Source organism: Amblyomma mixtum, chromosome 2 (genome assembly GCF_055824585.1).
Source record: "Amblyomma mixtum isolate Tamu chromosome 2, ASM5582458v1, whole genome shotgun sequence".
Lineage (NCBI taxonomy): Eukaryota > Metazoa > Arthropoda > Arachnida > Ixodida > Ixodidae > Amblyomma > Amblyomma mixtum.
The window spans coordinates 84,634,776-84,648,526 of NC_143013.1; the positions used below are offsets into that span (position 1 = coordinate 84,634,776).

The following is a 13,751-nucleotide window of genomic DNA, read 5'->3' on the forward strand; positions in this document are numbered from 1 at the left end:
CTTATTATAAGATTACTAGTCGAATCAAAGCGTCGAGCATTATGGGGATTTGCACCGACGACCTTTTGTTCCTCAAGCCGTGACTTCTTGAAACTTCAAACTTCCATAACGGCCAAATTAATTTACGTAGGACATTCAAAGTGGTATCAAACGATTTATCTTCTTGCGTTGTAAAATACGTTGTCATAAAAAGTAGATATCCGGATATAACGAAAAATTTGTACCGGATATAGCGAAAATTTTGCTAACGCTCGATACTCATACGCTGCCTCAGTGTTTTGCTTGTTTTTAACGAAGCGCGATGATGAAAATGCATTTTATGCACAAAACATCAGTCAGCTCAGGAACAGCTTGCAAAGTTCTCATCACTTCTTACAATGCAGGCGTTGCTTGCATTAAACGAAGCACGAACAGACCACCGTCCCTTGATGGCAAACATCAAAAAAAAATATTCCTTTCTATTGGCTTCGATGCTTTTGGAAGGACCTGTCCGCACCTGCAACTCTCCCTACCACCGCTTGGTGCTGACGACCGTGTCTGATACCGCTACGAAAAGAGAGCTCTTGATTGAAGCTTCATTTTTACTTGAATAGAGCGTCCCGCGTAGCCTGAAACCGAAACCAACTGGCGACCGCAAACAAGCCGAGCCAGCAGCTGGTTCGCTCTGCCGCGGGGTTCGAACAGCGCCGGGTGGTTGGTTCCCCGCTTGGGACCAGCCCACGCCGCTCGCTCCGCCTCCCGTAAAGGCGGCCGTCCTGGAGGACTCCGGAGTTTGGCCGTCAAGCCCGCCGACTGGCAACGAACTGGGTGAGTACGGGACTTTTCGACTGGTCTCTAACTTGCCACAGTGTGCAGTTATTTAGCGTTCCTTTTGTCGTACTAATATCCATGAGTTGTGTATGAATTCGCGCGTAGTTACCAGCGTTAATATTCATAATTTCTCTGTTTTAGTACTCTCCTATACATACTCTTCTATTTTTAATATATTTTTAAATATAATAATACTCTAATAGCTATTGTGCACCGCTTTTGAAGTTGAGATAGTGGACCATACGTTCAAATATATTATTCGTTTGGTTTGGTTTATGGGGTTTAACGTCCCAAAGCGACTAAGGCTATAACGGACGCCGTAGTGGAGGGCTCCGGAAATTTCGACCACCTGGGGTTCTTTAACGTGCACTGACATCGCACAGTACACAAGCCTCTAGAATTTCTCCTCCAAATAAATTCAACCGCCACGGCCGGGATCGAACCCGCGTCTTTCGGGTCAGCAGCCGAGCACCATAACCACTGAGCCACCGCGGCGGCACAAAAATATATTATTGAACATAAATTCGTGTTGTAATTATAATTATTATAACCTAATTACCGGTGTTAAATACAATGCGACACCGTGTATAAAGCATGACGAGAAATAATCTCGATTTTTCTTTTCGGAAACGCAGCACCCGTGTTTTAGCTAAACAGATAGATAGTGAGGTATCTGGTTACTGTTCAGCTGTGAGCATTACGCTAATTTATCCAGCCCTTGTCTTGTCCCACCTTTATTCTTGGTCCGTTTTGCACTGACTTCTGAAAATTAACCATTTCGTCCGGTATTTAGTTTTGTTGAGCAATGACTTGTTAGCCTTAAGCATGACTTCCTTGTTTTCCAAAAGCGACAGACACGCCCTGATCCCACAGGCGACAGCGAGATAAAAGGTACGCGGTATTCGCGAATACACAGGACAACAATCAGGGAGCTTTCTCGGAGGCATTCCCACAAAAACTTACTGACTAGAACATGCCCTAGCTGCTCTTAAAATTTTATCTACGTCGCATTCTAAGCTTAACAGCGCTTTCGTTAGTCCCACTGTGCCGAAGATTTATAGTTATACGAAAACTGTGCAGGTATTCCAGGTTTTGCTATGCACATGTTTAAAAAAAAAATAGAAACATCAGCCAACCTTCAAAGTGAAGAGACTAGACTTAAAACAGGTAAAGGCTTATTGAAATCACCGCTTTATACGATACTCTCTTCAATGCTAAGTTTTTAACTGATCCTTGAAGCCGCGTTTTACCACATCGATAGAGAGAAATTTTTTTTTTAAAGGACAATTGCATAGGTCTTAGAAATCGACGAGCTTAAAGGGGTCGAATTTGCGAAACTTGCAGGTAAAGTATGCGAAGTCCTTTTGGGCTAGCAGTCTAAATGGTGACGTAATCACCGATTAAAATCGCGATGGCATTCAAGCTTCTCCGCAGCACACAGAGCGAAGTGGGGAGCGCACGATGACGTCATCGAAGGCACCAGTACATGTACAACGCATAAACGCTTGCTCTGGAGGAAAAAAACCAACGCCACTGAAGGAAAAGCAAGCCGAGAGTTATTTGGCAGCATCAAACTAGGCACAACATGGTTTGGTTGAAGGCACCGGTAATTTGATAACTTATCTTCCGTGACGTCACACCGAACTTTCCCGCATTTGTCGACTGCTTTGAGGCGAAGACTGAAATTCAATCGTCGATTACGCCACTATTTGAACTTTTCTGTACTCCTTTGGTGCATTAAGGAGAAGCGCGAAGTTCAATCGTCGATTACGTCACTATTTGAAATGCTAGCGCAAAAACACTTGGCATGCTTTACCTACAGCCTATATAGATTGAAATCCTTGAATATCGTGGAATTCAGTCTATATAGATTGAAATCCTTGAATATCGTGGAATTCTCAAAAAGTGGTGCAGTTGCCCTTTAACCTTTGTCTCGTGTACAGGCGACGGTGCGAGGCGTTTCGTATTAGCCTAGCCCAGGAGTTTAATGCATGCACTCTGAACTCTACGCTAACGTTATGGGGTAACCACATGAAACGATGTTCCTGGCGATGAGACGTAGGATAATGATGAAGAAGCGTAGCTTGTTGGGCCAGTTGGTGCATGGTAAGTAGAAAACCAGCGAAAAGGACGCGTTCACAAGGAGGAGAAGTACACAGGACAACGCTGGAAACACAACTGAAAATTATTTACTTGGTGAATTGCCAACATCAGAACAGGGCGCACATGCGCGAAAGCAACCACAAACGCTATCAAAACACAAAATTGATTAAGCGACCGAAGATTGCATGTGGCAACCTATGTCCCATTCATGAAACTACTCTTTTGCCGTGAACCTAGCAGCTGTCGCTGACGCATTCAGTTCCTAACTGCTTGATTTTGAAGGCTTCTAAGATTTCTCGTTCTATCTCTGTTTTGCCGCGGCCGGTGATTTTGACATTATGGAACAGAGGGGTGCAGTCTTTGCAGTGGTTGCAATGTCTTGGCAGATTTGCTGTGTTGCCTCGCTGCAGCGAAGTGCGGTGCTGCCTCATACGGTCGTTGACGCATTGACCTGTTTGACCTATGTAGGCCTTGCCACAGGACAGTGGGAGCGAGTAAACAACATCGGTTGTGCATTTGGTGAACATGCTCTGGTGTTTGACATTACATTTCTTTTTGTGCTAATTTTAGAGATACGTGAACAAAGCGACGACAGTTTGGTGGGCGCAGAAAAGACTACCTTAACAGCGCTCGCCCGTGCTTTTGCATGTTCCTTCTATTTGTGTTTGTGTTCCTTCGCTGCCGGTATGAATCAAGAATGTTACCAACTTGCCCGAAAACGTGTTTTACTCAAGCACAATAATACTTGCAGACCTTATCATGATAGTACAAAATAACAGCCGATAGCATTTAGGACTAGTAATGGGTCACAGCACACACCAGTAATTCCCGAAAAAAGTTGGAGAGCTGAACTACAAAACTATGGGGTATACGGTCGATTAGATCACAACACAGTCAGCTGTAAACAAAATTTATAAATCAAATCAAACTTCTTCATTCCTAAATTTCCATGGAAATTCGCAAAACATGTTTCAGAGATGATGAAAAATTATTTTTTCTTTTACTCCATTTGGGACTTCATTCCACACATGCAATAATTTGCAGCAATGTAATGCTGCAATGTAATTTGTTAAGCTGTTATGCTGTATGCTCTGTAACGGAGCGCGGACCTCGTCAAGCCAAGCATGGCTTTTTGTCTGCGTGTCGTCAGTACTCATAATACTGAAATAAACTTCAAACTTCAAACATGGGCTCCGTTATATTTTAGGAGTCTCTGGCCGTAAGTATTATGACAAGGCGGTAAGTTAAATAGATTATTTGTTGCAGCTCTTGTTCGTTTCACTGGCAATCTAAATAATCTAATGGGCAGAGGGTTGTTAGATCTTATTGCAGTATTTACTATTTTAGTTACCTTCAGATTATATGCCATTGGTACTGGTAGTATTTGAAGCTCCTGAAAAGTGACCCACTGGGGCACGTATTGTGTGAATAAGTTATTATACGAACTGCACGTTTTTGAAGGCAAGAAACGGGGTCTAGATATGTTTTATATGTTTTGCCCTTTCTTGCTCTATTATTTCTACCAAGCTTTCAGTGAACTATTACAATACATGGCTCAGACGTAGCGAGCGTCGGCAGTTTCTTCGCTGGAACCGCGCTAAAAAAACAAACTTCACATGTAAAATAGCTAGACCGGATGTTACGTACCCCCAAAGCCTTTTTGCTATGGGCAAGTCTCGCGAACTGCTTCAGGGCGATGAGCAAAATTTTCCGCAAACCAAGAAACTGACAGCCGTTCCGCGGCCCTCATCTCATCACACAATGCCACCATAGCTTCTGCTGCTGATGCGAGCGGTATGGCTGACCTTAACGTCAATGTTAAGATCCGTTAAGAGAACTTAACGTTAAAACGACTAATGCCATGATTCCATTGAAACCTTTGTTTAGTTATAGCAGGACCTCTGTTAGTACCATGTTCCCAGTACATCTCGAACAATGTTGTAAACATCACCTTTGTCAGCCAGTTGTGTTAAATCTGTAGTAGTAGTAGCAAAAACATTTATTTTCACAAAAGGAAGACTTAGGGAGTAGGGGGTTGGGGATAGATAGATGTGGAGCTTCAGTGGTCGGTCTTCCCTATTCCAGGATCCCGTTGGCCTCCGCCGCTAATTACATCAAACAAAACCAATGATGCACGCGATTGACTGAGATCGGGGTGCTTATTCTTTAACGCGAGGGCATCTTTATTTAGACATGGCAGTTGCGCGAAACACACACACACAAGACAGGTTACGGGATTGCGCTCGTCCCGTAACCTGTCTTGTGTGTGTGTGTTTCGCGCAACTGCCATGTCTGAAGTATTCAACCAACTAGCCCGACAACACGTTCTACTTAATCATCTTTATTTAATAACGAAGTTTAGTGTTAATTGGTGTAGAGGGCTAGCATGCGACGCGTGTGTTTATTCCCCCCCCCCCTTCCTCCTTTCTTCGCGGCTAAGGAAGGTGAGCTTCGCCGTTGAGCGGGCCCCAAGGAGATCTGTGGATGCACGCAGTCTCATTAGGAGCGCCCATCTTTCTGTCTCCTGTGTCGCCGCTGCAGACTCCGGAGAGCCCCCGGCGGGGTGGGGGGGGGGGGGGGGGGGGGCTGCGGGGAGGGCGCAAAGCGGAAGGCGGAAGTTAGCGCTCAGGGCGGGCAGCAGCCAGAGAGGGAGCGGCCGGCTCACCCAAGCCTCCCATTGTCCCCTTTCGGGGAAAGACGCGTGTTTCTCGCCGGGACCGCTTCGCGCCAGTGGACAAAGAGCAATAAAAATGTCAGCACCACTACTGCATCGTACGCTGACGGCTCACAGCGTCTTGACAAACACCAGTTGAGGCTCAATTTAAATACGAACGCTTCGTCAGAGGTTCGACAGCTTTTCTTTTGAAAAGAGAACACTGCTAGACGAAGCGGGGTCGGGCGCGTCCGGATGAATGGGGGTTGTGGGCGACAGTGCAGCTGGCTGGCGTCCGGTATGGCCCCGGGGCTCGACAACTCGGTCTCAAGAAACGGGAGCGCGCAGAAGAAGCCACCGGGCAGAACGAACACAGCCACCTGCTTAATTGAGGACGGTGACGGCCACTTGAGTTAGGACGCCGCCCGGACCCCGGAGGACGGCTGCTGGGTGGGCAGTCCATTGTGATCCGACTCGCATAGGAACGTGGCTCGGCGCCCTCGGGTGTTGTCGGCGACGGTGCAGCTGGCTGGTGGTCGTTGATGGCTCCAAAGTTGTAAACTGGAAACATCAAAAGTTCTCAAGAAACGGGCGCGCTCATAAGACGCCACCGGACAGAGCGGACGCAGCCACCTGCTTAATTAAGGACAGTGACGGCCAGTTGAGTTATGACGCCGCCCGGACCCCGGGGGGCGGCTGCTGGGTCCGCAGTCCAGGGCAATCGGACTCGCATGGGACGCGGTTCGGTGTCTTCGGTTGTTGTGCGCGACAGTCGTGGCTCGCGTTTGGGTCCCATAATTGCCCTAGTACCGAGAACCGTCAAGGCCACGGGTTCTGGGGAGACCAGCGCCCGTGGAAGTGTCTTGCTATGTTGTTTTTATGTGTTTTGCTTTTTCTTCCTTAGGGGAGAGAGTTGGTCTAATACAGTGGAAGCGTTTTGATATGTTGTTTTTAAGTATTTTGCTTTTCTGCCCATAGGGGAGAGAGTTTGGTTTGGTTTATGGGGTTTAACGTCCCAAAGCGACTAAGGCTATGAGAGACGCCGTAGTGGAGGGCTCCGGAAATTTCGACCACCTGGGGTTCTTTAACGTGCACTGGTCTGATACAGTAGAAGTGTGGGGCGTGGCACGTAACCCAGGGAGCCAATCCGTTTGTGTGTCCATTCTCGGAATGTACGATGTTTTAAGTGAAAATGATGTCCTTTTTACACTATGTATATTTGAGAGAGGGTTATGTGCCTTACGGAAATTAGGGGCGGGCCACACGGCTAATAACCAATTGTATCTAAAGTTGGACACGATTGGATGCTGAAGAATGTGGGCCGGGCCCATGTGCCTTTAAAACTGGGTCCCGGAGCCCGGAAAAAGGGTTCTGGGCTACGGAGATAGATGTAACGCATCTTCGGCCATGCCGAGTAGGGGCCTCCCCTAAATGTTAGCCAGTTCCATGTTGTGCTCACTGCTCAACTTGTATATATATATAGAAATACTTGTACATAAAGCTTCAGTTTATATCCGCTGGAAGTTCTCTGCTGTTGCCTAGTATTGTCTAGCAGACCTTCAGCCTTCAATACATCAATAGCCGTCTCCGACGGGGCACCCCTGGTGCAAAAGAAGGCAGGAAGAGAAAAAGAACATTTTCGCCCAGGTGCGAAACTTTACTATTGGCACTACGTTATACAGTATAGATTATTAGGAGTCACAGCGTATGCTCATAAAGCTAAGCTATGAACATGAGCAGCGATGTCAGTTCATACAGAACCCCTTCCATTTGCGTGTCACTCTTTGACGTGACACGTAAAAACCAAGAGCAAAATCATGTAGCCTGAGACACTCAAAGCGTAAAGTCGTTGCCTTTCTCGTTCTTCGCTCACCCTTACCTAGACTGCCAGAGTATTTCATAGCACATCACAACCCGCGCGCAAGCACAGTCCGATAAATGGCCTCAGTGAGCCAGCTTCCCGTCTGGAGGCACTTGACATCATAGCTGCGATCAGTAGCATGCAGCGCACTTACTTAGATGTTCGTGTCGGTTAACGTAACAACGAAGCTAAGCCGGCGCCGAACCTTGCACTGCCGCAGCCAAGAATAAATTTAAGTTTCTAATCAGTAAACTCGATTTGTTCCGTCCTGGTCGATCCCAACAAAGCAACTGGAACAGGAACGCGAAATTTCTCTCTCGCAAAGCCGCAAATGGAGAAATTAATGTTCCCTTTTTTGAGAAGACGGTTAATTTCAGACTTCTCCGTCGCGAAGGAGCCTCGCGAACCCGATGTCACAAACACTTTTTTCTCTTTTTCGTCAACGTCAAGCTTTACACTGCTTTCCAAAAGTCATGCTGCGCATGCCGCGGTTCAGGTAACACGGATAGATGAATCCATACACGCGAGAGAGAGAGAGAGAAACTTTATTATGGCAAGTGTGTTTAGACCCCCCTTGGGTCCCTGGACCACCGCACGGTCCCACTCTACGTCGGAACGTTCATGTGGTGTTTGTTCATGACGTCGGCACCCCGAAGCACCGCAGCAAGCTTCGATGGCGGGTCCAGAGACGAGAGCACGACCTCCCAGTCCTCCCTACTTGATAACGAGGGCTGTCCCTGCGGGGGAGGATCAGCAGGGCAGCCGAAAAGGATGTGGGAGAGTGTGGCGTGGGGGTCGCCGCACAGGGTGCATGCAGGGGAGGTGCCACAGTAGCGAGATAGCAGCTGAGGGCATGCTAGACCCCACGCAATCTAAAACCCAGACACGCCTTAGCATTCGCCGCCTTACTCATACACGCGAAAGGTGTACACCAAAGGGGGAGAGAGCGTGTAGGTCGAAAGTTGTTCCAGGAGCTACGTCCTCCGCCGTTGTTTTGTTTGTTTCTAGGGACAAAAGCACGGCGGTTAAGGAGAGAGGAACCGCTAGGCCTCCTCGATGAGCAGCAGCGGACACACCGGGGAAGAGACGGCCCTGGTAGCCGCACAGCCTATCCCCGCCGGCTGCCGCTCGCGGCCTTTCTCGGCGCCATCATGCAGCCAGGCACTGCGTCGCATGCTTCTAGACACCAGCGCCTCGCGACCCGTGACCCTCCCGCTGCCCGTGGCGTGCTCTGGCGGCGAGCTGCTGCTACCCGCCGCCGCCGCGGCCTGCGGCCCTCTGTGCGCGCGTCTGGCCCGCGATTGCCACGAGCAGAACGCCGCGCTGACGCGGCTGGCATGCGGCCGCCTCTCACTGAGCACGACGCGAGCGCTGTGCGCGGGCGAGGAACTGCGGCCGTGGCTGTCGCCCGCGCTGCTCGCCGAGCTGGGTGTGCCAGTGGCGCTGACGCCGGCGCACATCCGCGGACACCGGTGCTACGCGTGCCCGGACTGCGGCACGGCATTCGAGCAGCCCAACCCGCTCAAGGCGCACCTGGCGCTCGACGCCTGCGCCAGGGACGGACGCCGAGGTGCAGCATCCACCAGGTTGACGACGGCGACGGCAGCGCCGGCCAGGCATGCGTGCGCCTTCTGCGGGAAGCTCTACTCGCGCAGGTCAGTGCTGCTTACTGCGCATGGCCGCGATTCGGCAAAGCACGTCCTAGCATCGACTCCTGCGAGTGTAGTTCGATAAGGCGCGACCACCTCATTTTGTAATTTTGCTGTCCCTCTTTTTGCAGACGGCAAAAGAAAGGAAGAAAAAAAAGTGATTGGATGTCTTCCCGAACACAGCTGCCACAAACTTAAACGAGGGCAAAAAAAAAACCCAAAATGTGATTTAAATTAAAAGTAAATTAGAAAAGAAGAGGCCACTTGTCTCAATCGCCGGTACCGGTGTGCCGTGGCATCTCTACCGTATTTCTTCACTGAGTGCATGTTTTCTTCTTGCTCCTTTAGCAAATAACAAACAGGACAGTTTCTTACCATTCACCATTTGAGTACAAAATGGGGACTACAACGAACCATTTGTTGCCCAACTGACTTCGGGTCTGAAGTGAGATGTGACAGTTCCACAGTTCCGTTCGTACTCTGGAAGACAACGTACGAGCAACGTCTGTCATTGTCTGTCCTGTACCGTTCGCATCGGTGTTTCTCCTTTGTCTGCCTTTGTGCACGAGATTAGCGGATGGCCGTTAGAGTCCAGAGGACTCCTGGAGTCCTCCAGAGCTGAGCTGTTTCAACACAGTAGCGTGTACTTCCCCGCACATGCCTGCCGAAATTATTAGACACCGCTTTGTATTGGGCGTTAATCTGGCCTTCCAACTTTTCCTGCGGTGCCACCGTTAGCTATGTCTAAACCATGGAAAACAGGTGCATTGCGGCGCACGATATCACCACCTGGTAGAAACATCTGTCTGCTAGTAGGAAGCATATACAGTTGCACCTCGTTATAACGAAACGGCTTATAATTAAATATTGAATATAACGAAGTAACGACTATTCCCATTGGAAGCTCGGCCAACACGGGCTATAACGAAGCTACGGCTATAACGTATTAATCGCAGGGCCCTTTCAATTTTGTTATAACGAGGTCCAACTGGTATTTCAGGCTTCCTCCTTAGTGCCAAGATCTGGGACTGCACTCCACTCAGAAGCAAACGCACGTTCTGAGCTCGCTATAGCCGTATAAGGCTGCACTGCAGCCCCGATCGCATTCATGACTGCCACACACCGCCCCTACACGACAAGGAAATAGTAGTCCGTTGCAGATGTTTTCTCGTTACCAAAACAACAAGCTGGTAACAAGACATAACTAATACTGTAGGAATATCTATGCCTCGCCTTGTTTAATATAGTGATCACTAAAATTATGATTTCGTTTGCCATTGTGATTGGTTAATGGAGTTATACAGCCCACTGCTGGCCATGAGCTGTTGTTGCAAACTTCTATTTTATTTTTTAAGTTATGTCTGCTATAGTAGCACCAGCAAAGTTACAGTACATGAGTAAACCTTCCATTTTTGAAGTTGAGCCCCGCTATAGTACCACCAGCAATGCTTCAATACATGAGCGAACCTTGCAGCGAAGCTCTTTCATGCTTGTGGGGTTTTGAAAGGGAGAGATAAATCCGTTCTCCCCGCTTAACCGCGGCTGACACGGTTCAAAACCGCGCGGACCCCACCCCGTGGTCGCGAGCGCTACCGAGCTCTCGCCGACCACGGCGGGCCTTGCTCTGCGGGAACAATGGAACGACACACTGGCTGACACAAACAAGGCATTTATTGCTATAACAACAATAACGCCAGCTAGCAACAAAATACACCGAGGAATTGAGGATGTCCGACTCACCAGCACGGTTACGAGCGAACGTTCGCCCACGCTAGGGCAAGGGAAAACTCTGAGGCCGTGACGGGACGGGGTGGCGAGAGCGTGTTCCGACCACTAGGCGCCCGCGGCGAAGAGTGGAGCGGCTCGCGAAACGTCCGCGAGCGTTGCCGGTCCCAAGGAGAAGAGAGCCCGTCGCTCCCCGCGAGCGCGCAGCAAAACGCCATCCGTGGCACTGGCGTCGCTGCGACGCGAGCGCCCTCCCCTGTTAGTTAAAGTAATCAAACTGAGAAGAGTGCGTTTCGGGGGAGCTAACTACAGTTGGAGTGCATTGCGGGAAAGCGAACCACAGGGGACGAACGAGTGCGTCCCCACATGCTCAGCTGAAAAACGTTGGCGACAGCGTATGCTGCTCTTACGTCGAGTGCAGTTGGAACGTGAAGTGACAGCTGCACTCCATCATGAGGATCCATAGCGCACATTATTCAAGGGACACAACACGCTATGGATCCTCATGTCGGCTACCCACTAGCCCAAACCCTGACCCTTCTATGCACTCTATCAGTGATTTATTCTAATCGTGTTTCTCGTGACAATGCTAGCCTGAGCTGCGCGCACAATGTGGGTGCAGGTACGGCCTCAAGATCCACGTGCGCACGCACACGGGCCACAAGCCTCTCGAGTGCCGCTTCTGCCGGCGTCCCTTCAGCGACCCTTCGAACCTCAACAAGCACGTACGTCTGCACGCCCAGAGGGACTCGCCCTACCGCTGCGCGCTGTGCGCCAAGAGGCTGGTGCGCCGCCGTGACCTGGACCGGCACCTGCGCGCCAGGCACCAGCACGAGTACCAGGACCAGGTGCTGGTGCCCACCAGACCACCCGTCTCTTCTGCTGCGGCGACAGCGGCGGCGGCAGCAGCAGCGCGGTCTTGAACGTAGACTGTGCGCCATCTGGCATGATGGACTCACCAACACCGTTCGAAAAGGGGCACATATGAGGAGACGCCCTCGTGTTACCTTGCTGCAACCCACCTTGCACTAGATGTATTATCACGTTGAGAGGTACTACAAACACCGCCATCTTATCACGATCCACAAGGAAACTGTCCGAGTCCGCATTAGAAGCTCTTCCGTTTCACGCCCTGCACGAACTCGGCTTCCATTCCTGTGACATCAAAGCGACTGCATTAAATGGTGCTGTAGGATTCACAGCACACTGTCTGTCCTCCATTCTTCAGGCAGGGTTCGGGCGAGACGGAGTGAAGACGGCTCCTTTACAAACCCTGCGCAAAGTCGGGTTTGGTTCGTCACAGCGTCTGGGATGCCGTAGTGCTCATACCTGTCTCTTCCTTCTTCAGCGGTTGCCACAGTAATATACAACACAAGCGTCCCAGGCTCTTCTTCGAACTTACTTATCAGCGCAGCAAGCTTTCAGCATAAAGCCATCGCACAGTTTCGTGGAAGGTGGGCACTTACTTAGCCAAAGCTGGAAAGCTACCGCACGTTAACTGCAGCACATATGACATGCTTCATTGATGAAACATATACACAGGAAAACTTAGGAGCTTCATACTGGATGCAAAAAACATGGATGCAAATCTAGACTCGAAGACGAGAATACACACAGACGCCATAATGCCTGTCACCGTGAAAGACATTCCGGTGTTGTCTCATGGCGTGGTTCTCGTCGAGACCAGCGCGCGTACGCCTCAGTGGCCTGAATGCTGAATGCTTGCTGGCCTGGCGTGTCACCGGCGCCAGCATTTAAACGAAAGCGCCACAACGCTGCTGAAACGGCGTTTGGCGCCGGTTCTCTCAAGAAGTAAAACGTCGCACCAAACGAACGAATCCCCGTGCCTAGAAGTAGCGCTGCGATGAATTTCGGCCACTTCTTTTGTGTGAGTGCTTATGTAGCGTCTTTGCCAAATGTAACCAGACAGCATGGTTTACTTCTAACTCGTACTGCGGAGCCCTTACGGCTTCCTTATACCGATTAAAATATCTTGATAGGTGAGGACAAGGGTTTTACCTACACAGATTTAGATCTTGAAGGGTGTCATAAAGGCTTCACTATACGTCTGAAAAGGAAACCATGCGGATTGGTTACTTTTGGCATAGACGGTCATCATCATCATCAGCTTGACTACGCCCACTGCAGGACAAAGGCCTCGCCTATCTCTTTCCAGTTAACCCTGTCCTGGCAAATACGGTACACCATGGGTTTGCCCTGTATGCCCTGTTATCTATTTTTATCTGCCCTTCAGATTTATCAACCATTTTATCAACTAGATTGCTCTCAAGATTCTCTCATTTCTGAAGTACTGAAAACTGTCTAGCAGCCAAAGTTCCCGTTTCCCGTAGTGTTTTGTTTTTCCTCGTTTACGCAGGTATTGCCTATAAGGAGTGTGCACTGACGTCACAGAGGCCGCCATTTTTCGGTGCATGTAGCACGCCGAAAGGCCGCCGCATATATAATCGGCTTATCGCCACCTCCGGTTTGTACTGTTGAAGATGCGCGCTGTACCGCAAAACAGTGCCCGTGACGTCACATGAATACCTCCTATACTGTCACGAGGCAAATTCCCGATATTGGCAGCGAAATTATGTCTCCGGGCAGACAGTGGTGAATTCATGGTGGAAAAAAACAGCGCAAACTAAGACAGAAAACACAGAAAAGAGGGGAGACACGACACTACAAGCGCTGTAGTATGAATTCATGGTGGAAAAAAACAGCGCAAACTAAGACAGAAAACACAGAAAAGAGGGGAGACACTACAAGCGCTGTAGTGTGTTTCCTTTCTTTGTTTTCTGTCTTAGTTTGCGCTGTTTTTTCCACCATGAATTCACACCAAATAGCCCAAATGTCTGCTTTGAGACAGTGGTGACACAGCACAAAAATAAAAAAATTTGCGAAGTGTCGAAAACATCGTGCCGCATCTCATTGGGGCAGGACCAGGTGT

The 13,751-nt window shown here is 49.4% G+C and overlaps 1 protein-coding gene across 1 annotated transcript; it reads left to right on the top strand.

Annotated features, from left to right (window-relative positions):
• The first annotated feature begins 8,469 nt into the window (after positions 1-8,469).
• Positions 8,470-11,965, top strand: LOC149359972 (uncharacterized). Its single transcript, XM_089569169.1, has 2 exons — positions 8,470-9,082; positions 11,424-11,965. The coding sequence occupies exons 1-2, from the start codon at positions 8,484-8,486 to the stop codon at positions 11,722-11,724; spliced, it is 900 nt and encodes a 299-aa protein (XP_089425295.1). The 5' UTR covers positions 8,470-8,483; the 3' UTR covers positions 11,725-11,965.
• The last annotated feature ends 1,786 nt before the right edge of the window (positions 11,966-13,751 follow it).

Bases quoted from the DNA above. Each gene is read 5' to 3' on its own strand.
- LOC149359972 (XM_089569169.1), top strand. From the start codon at position 8,484: ATGAGCAGCAGCGGACACACCGGGGAAGAGACGGCCCTGGTAGCCGCA. The intron at 9,083-11,423 runs GTCAGTGCTGCT...ATGTGGGTGCAG, and splicing joins GGGAAGCTCTACTCGCGCAG to GTACGGCCTCAAGATCCACG.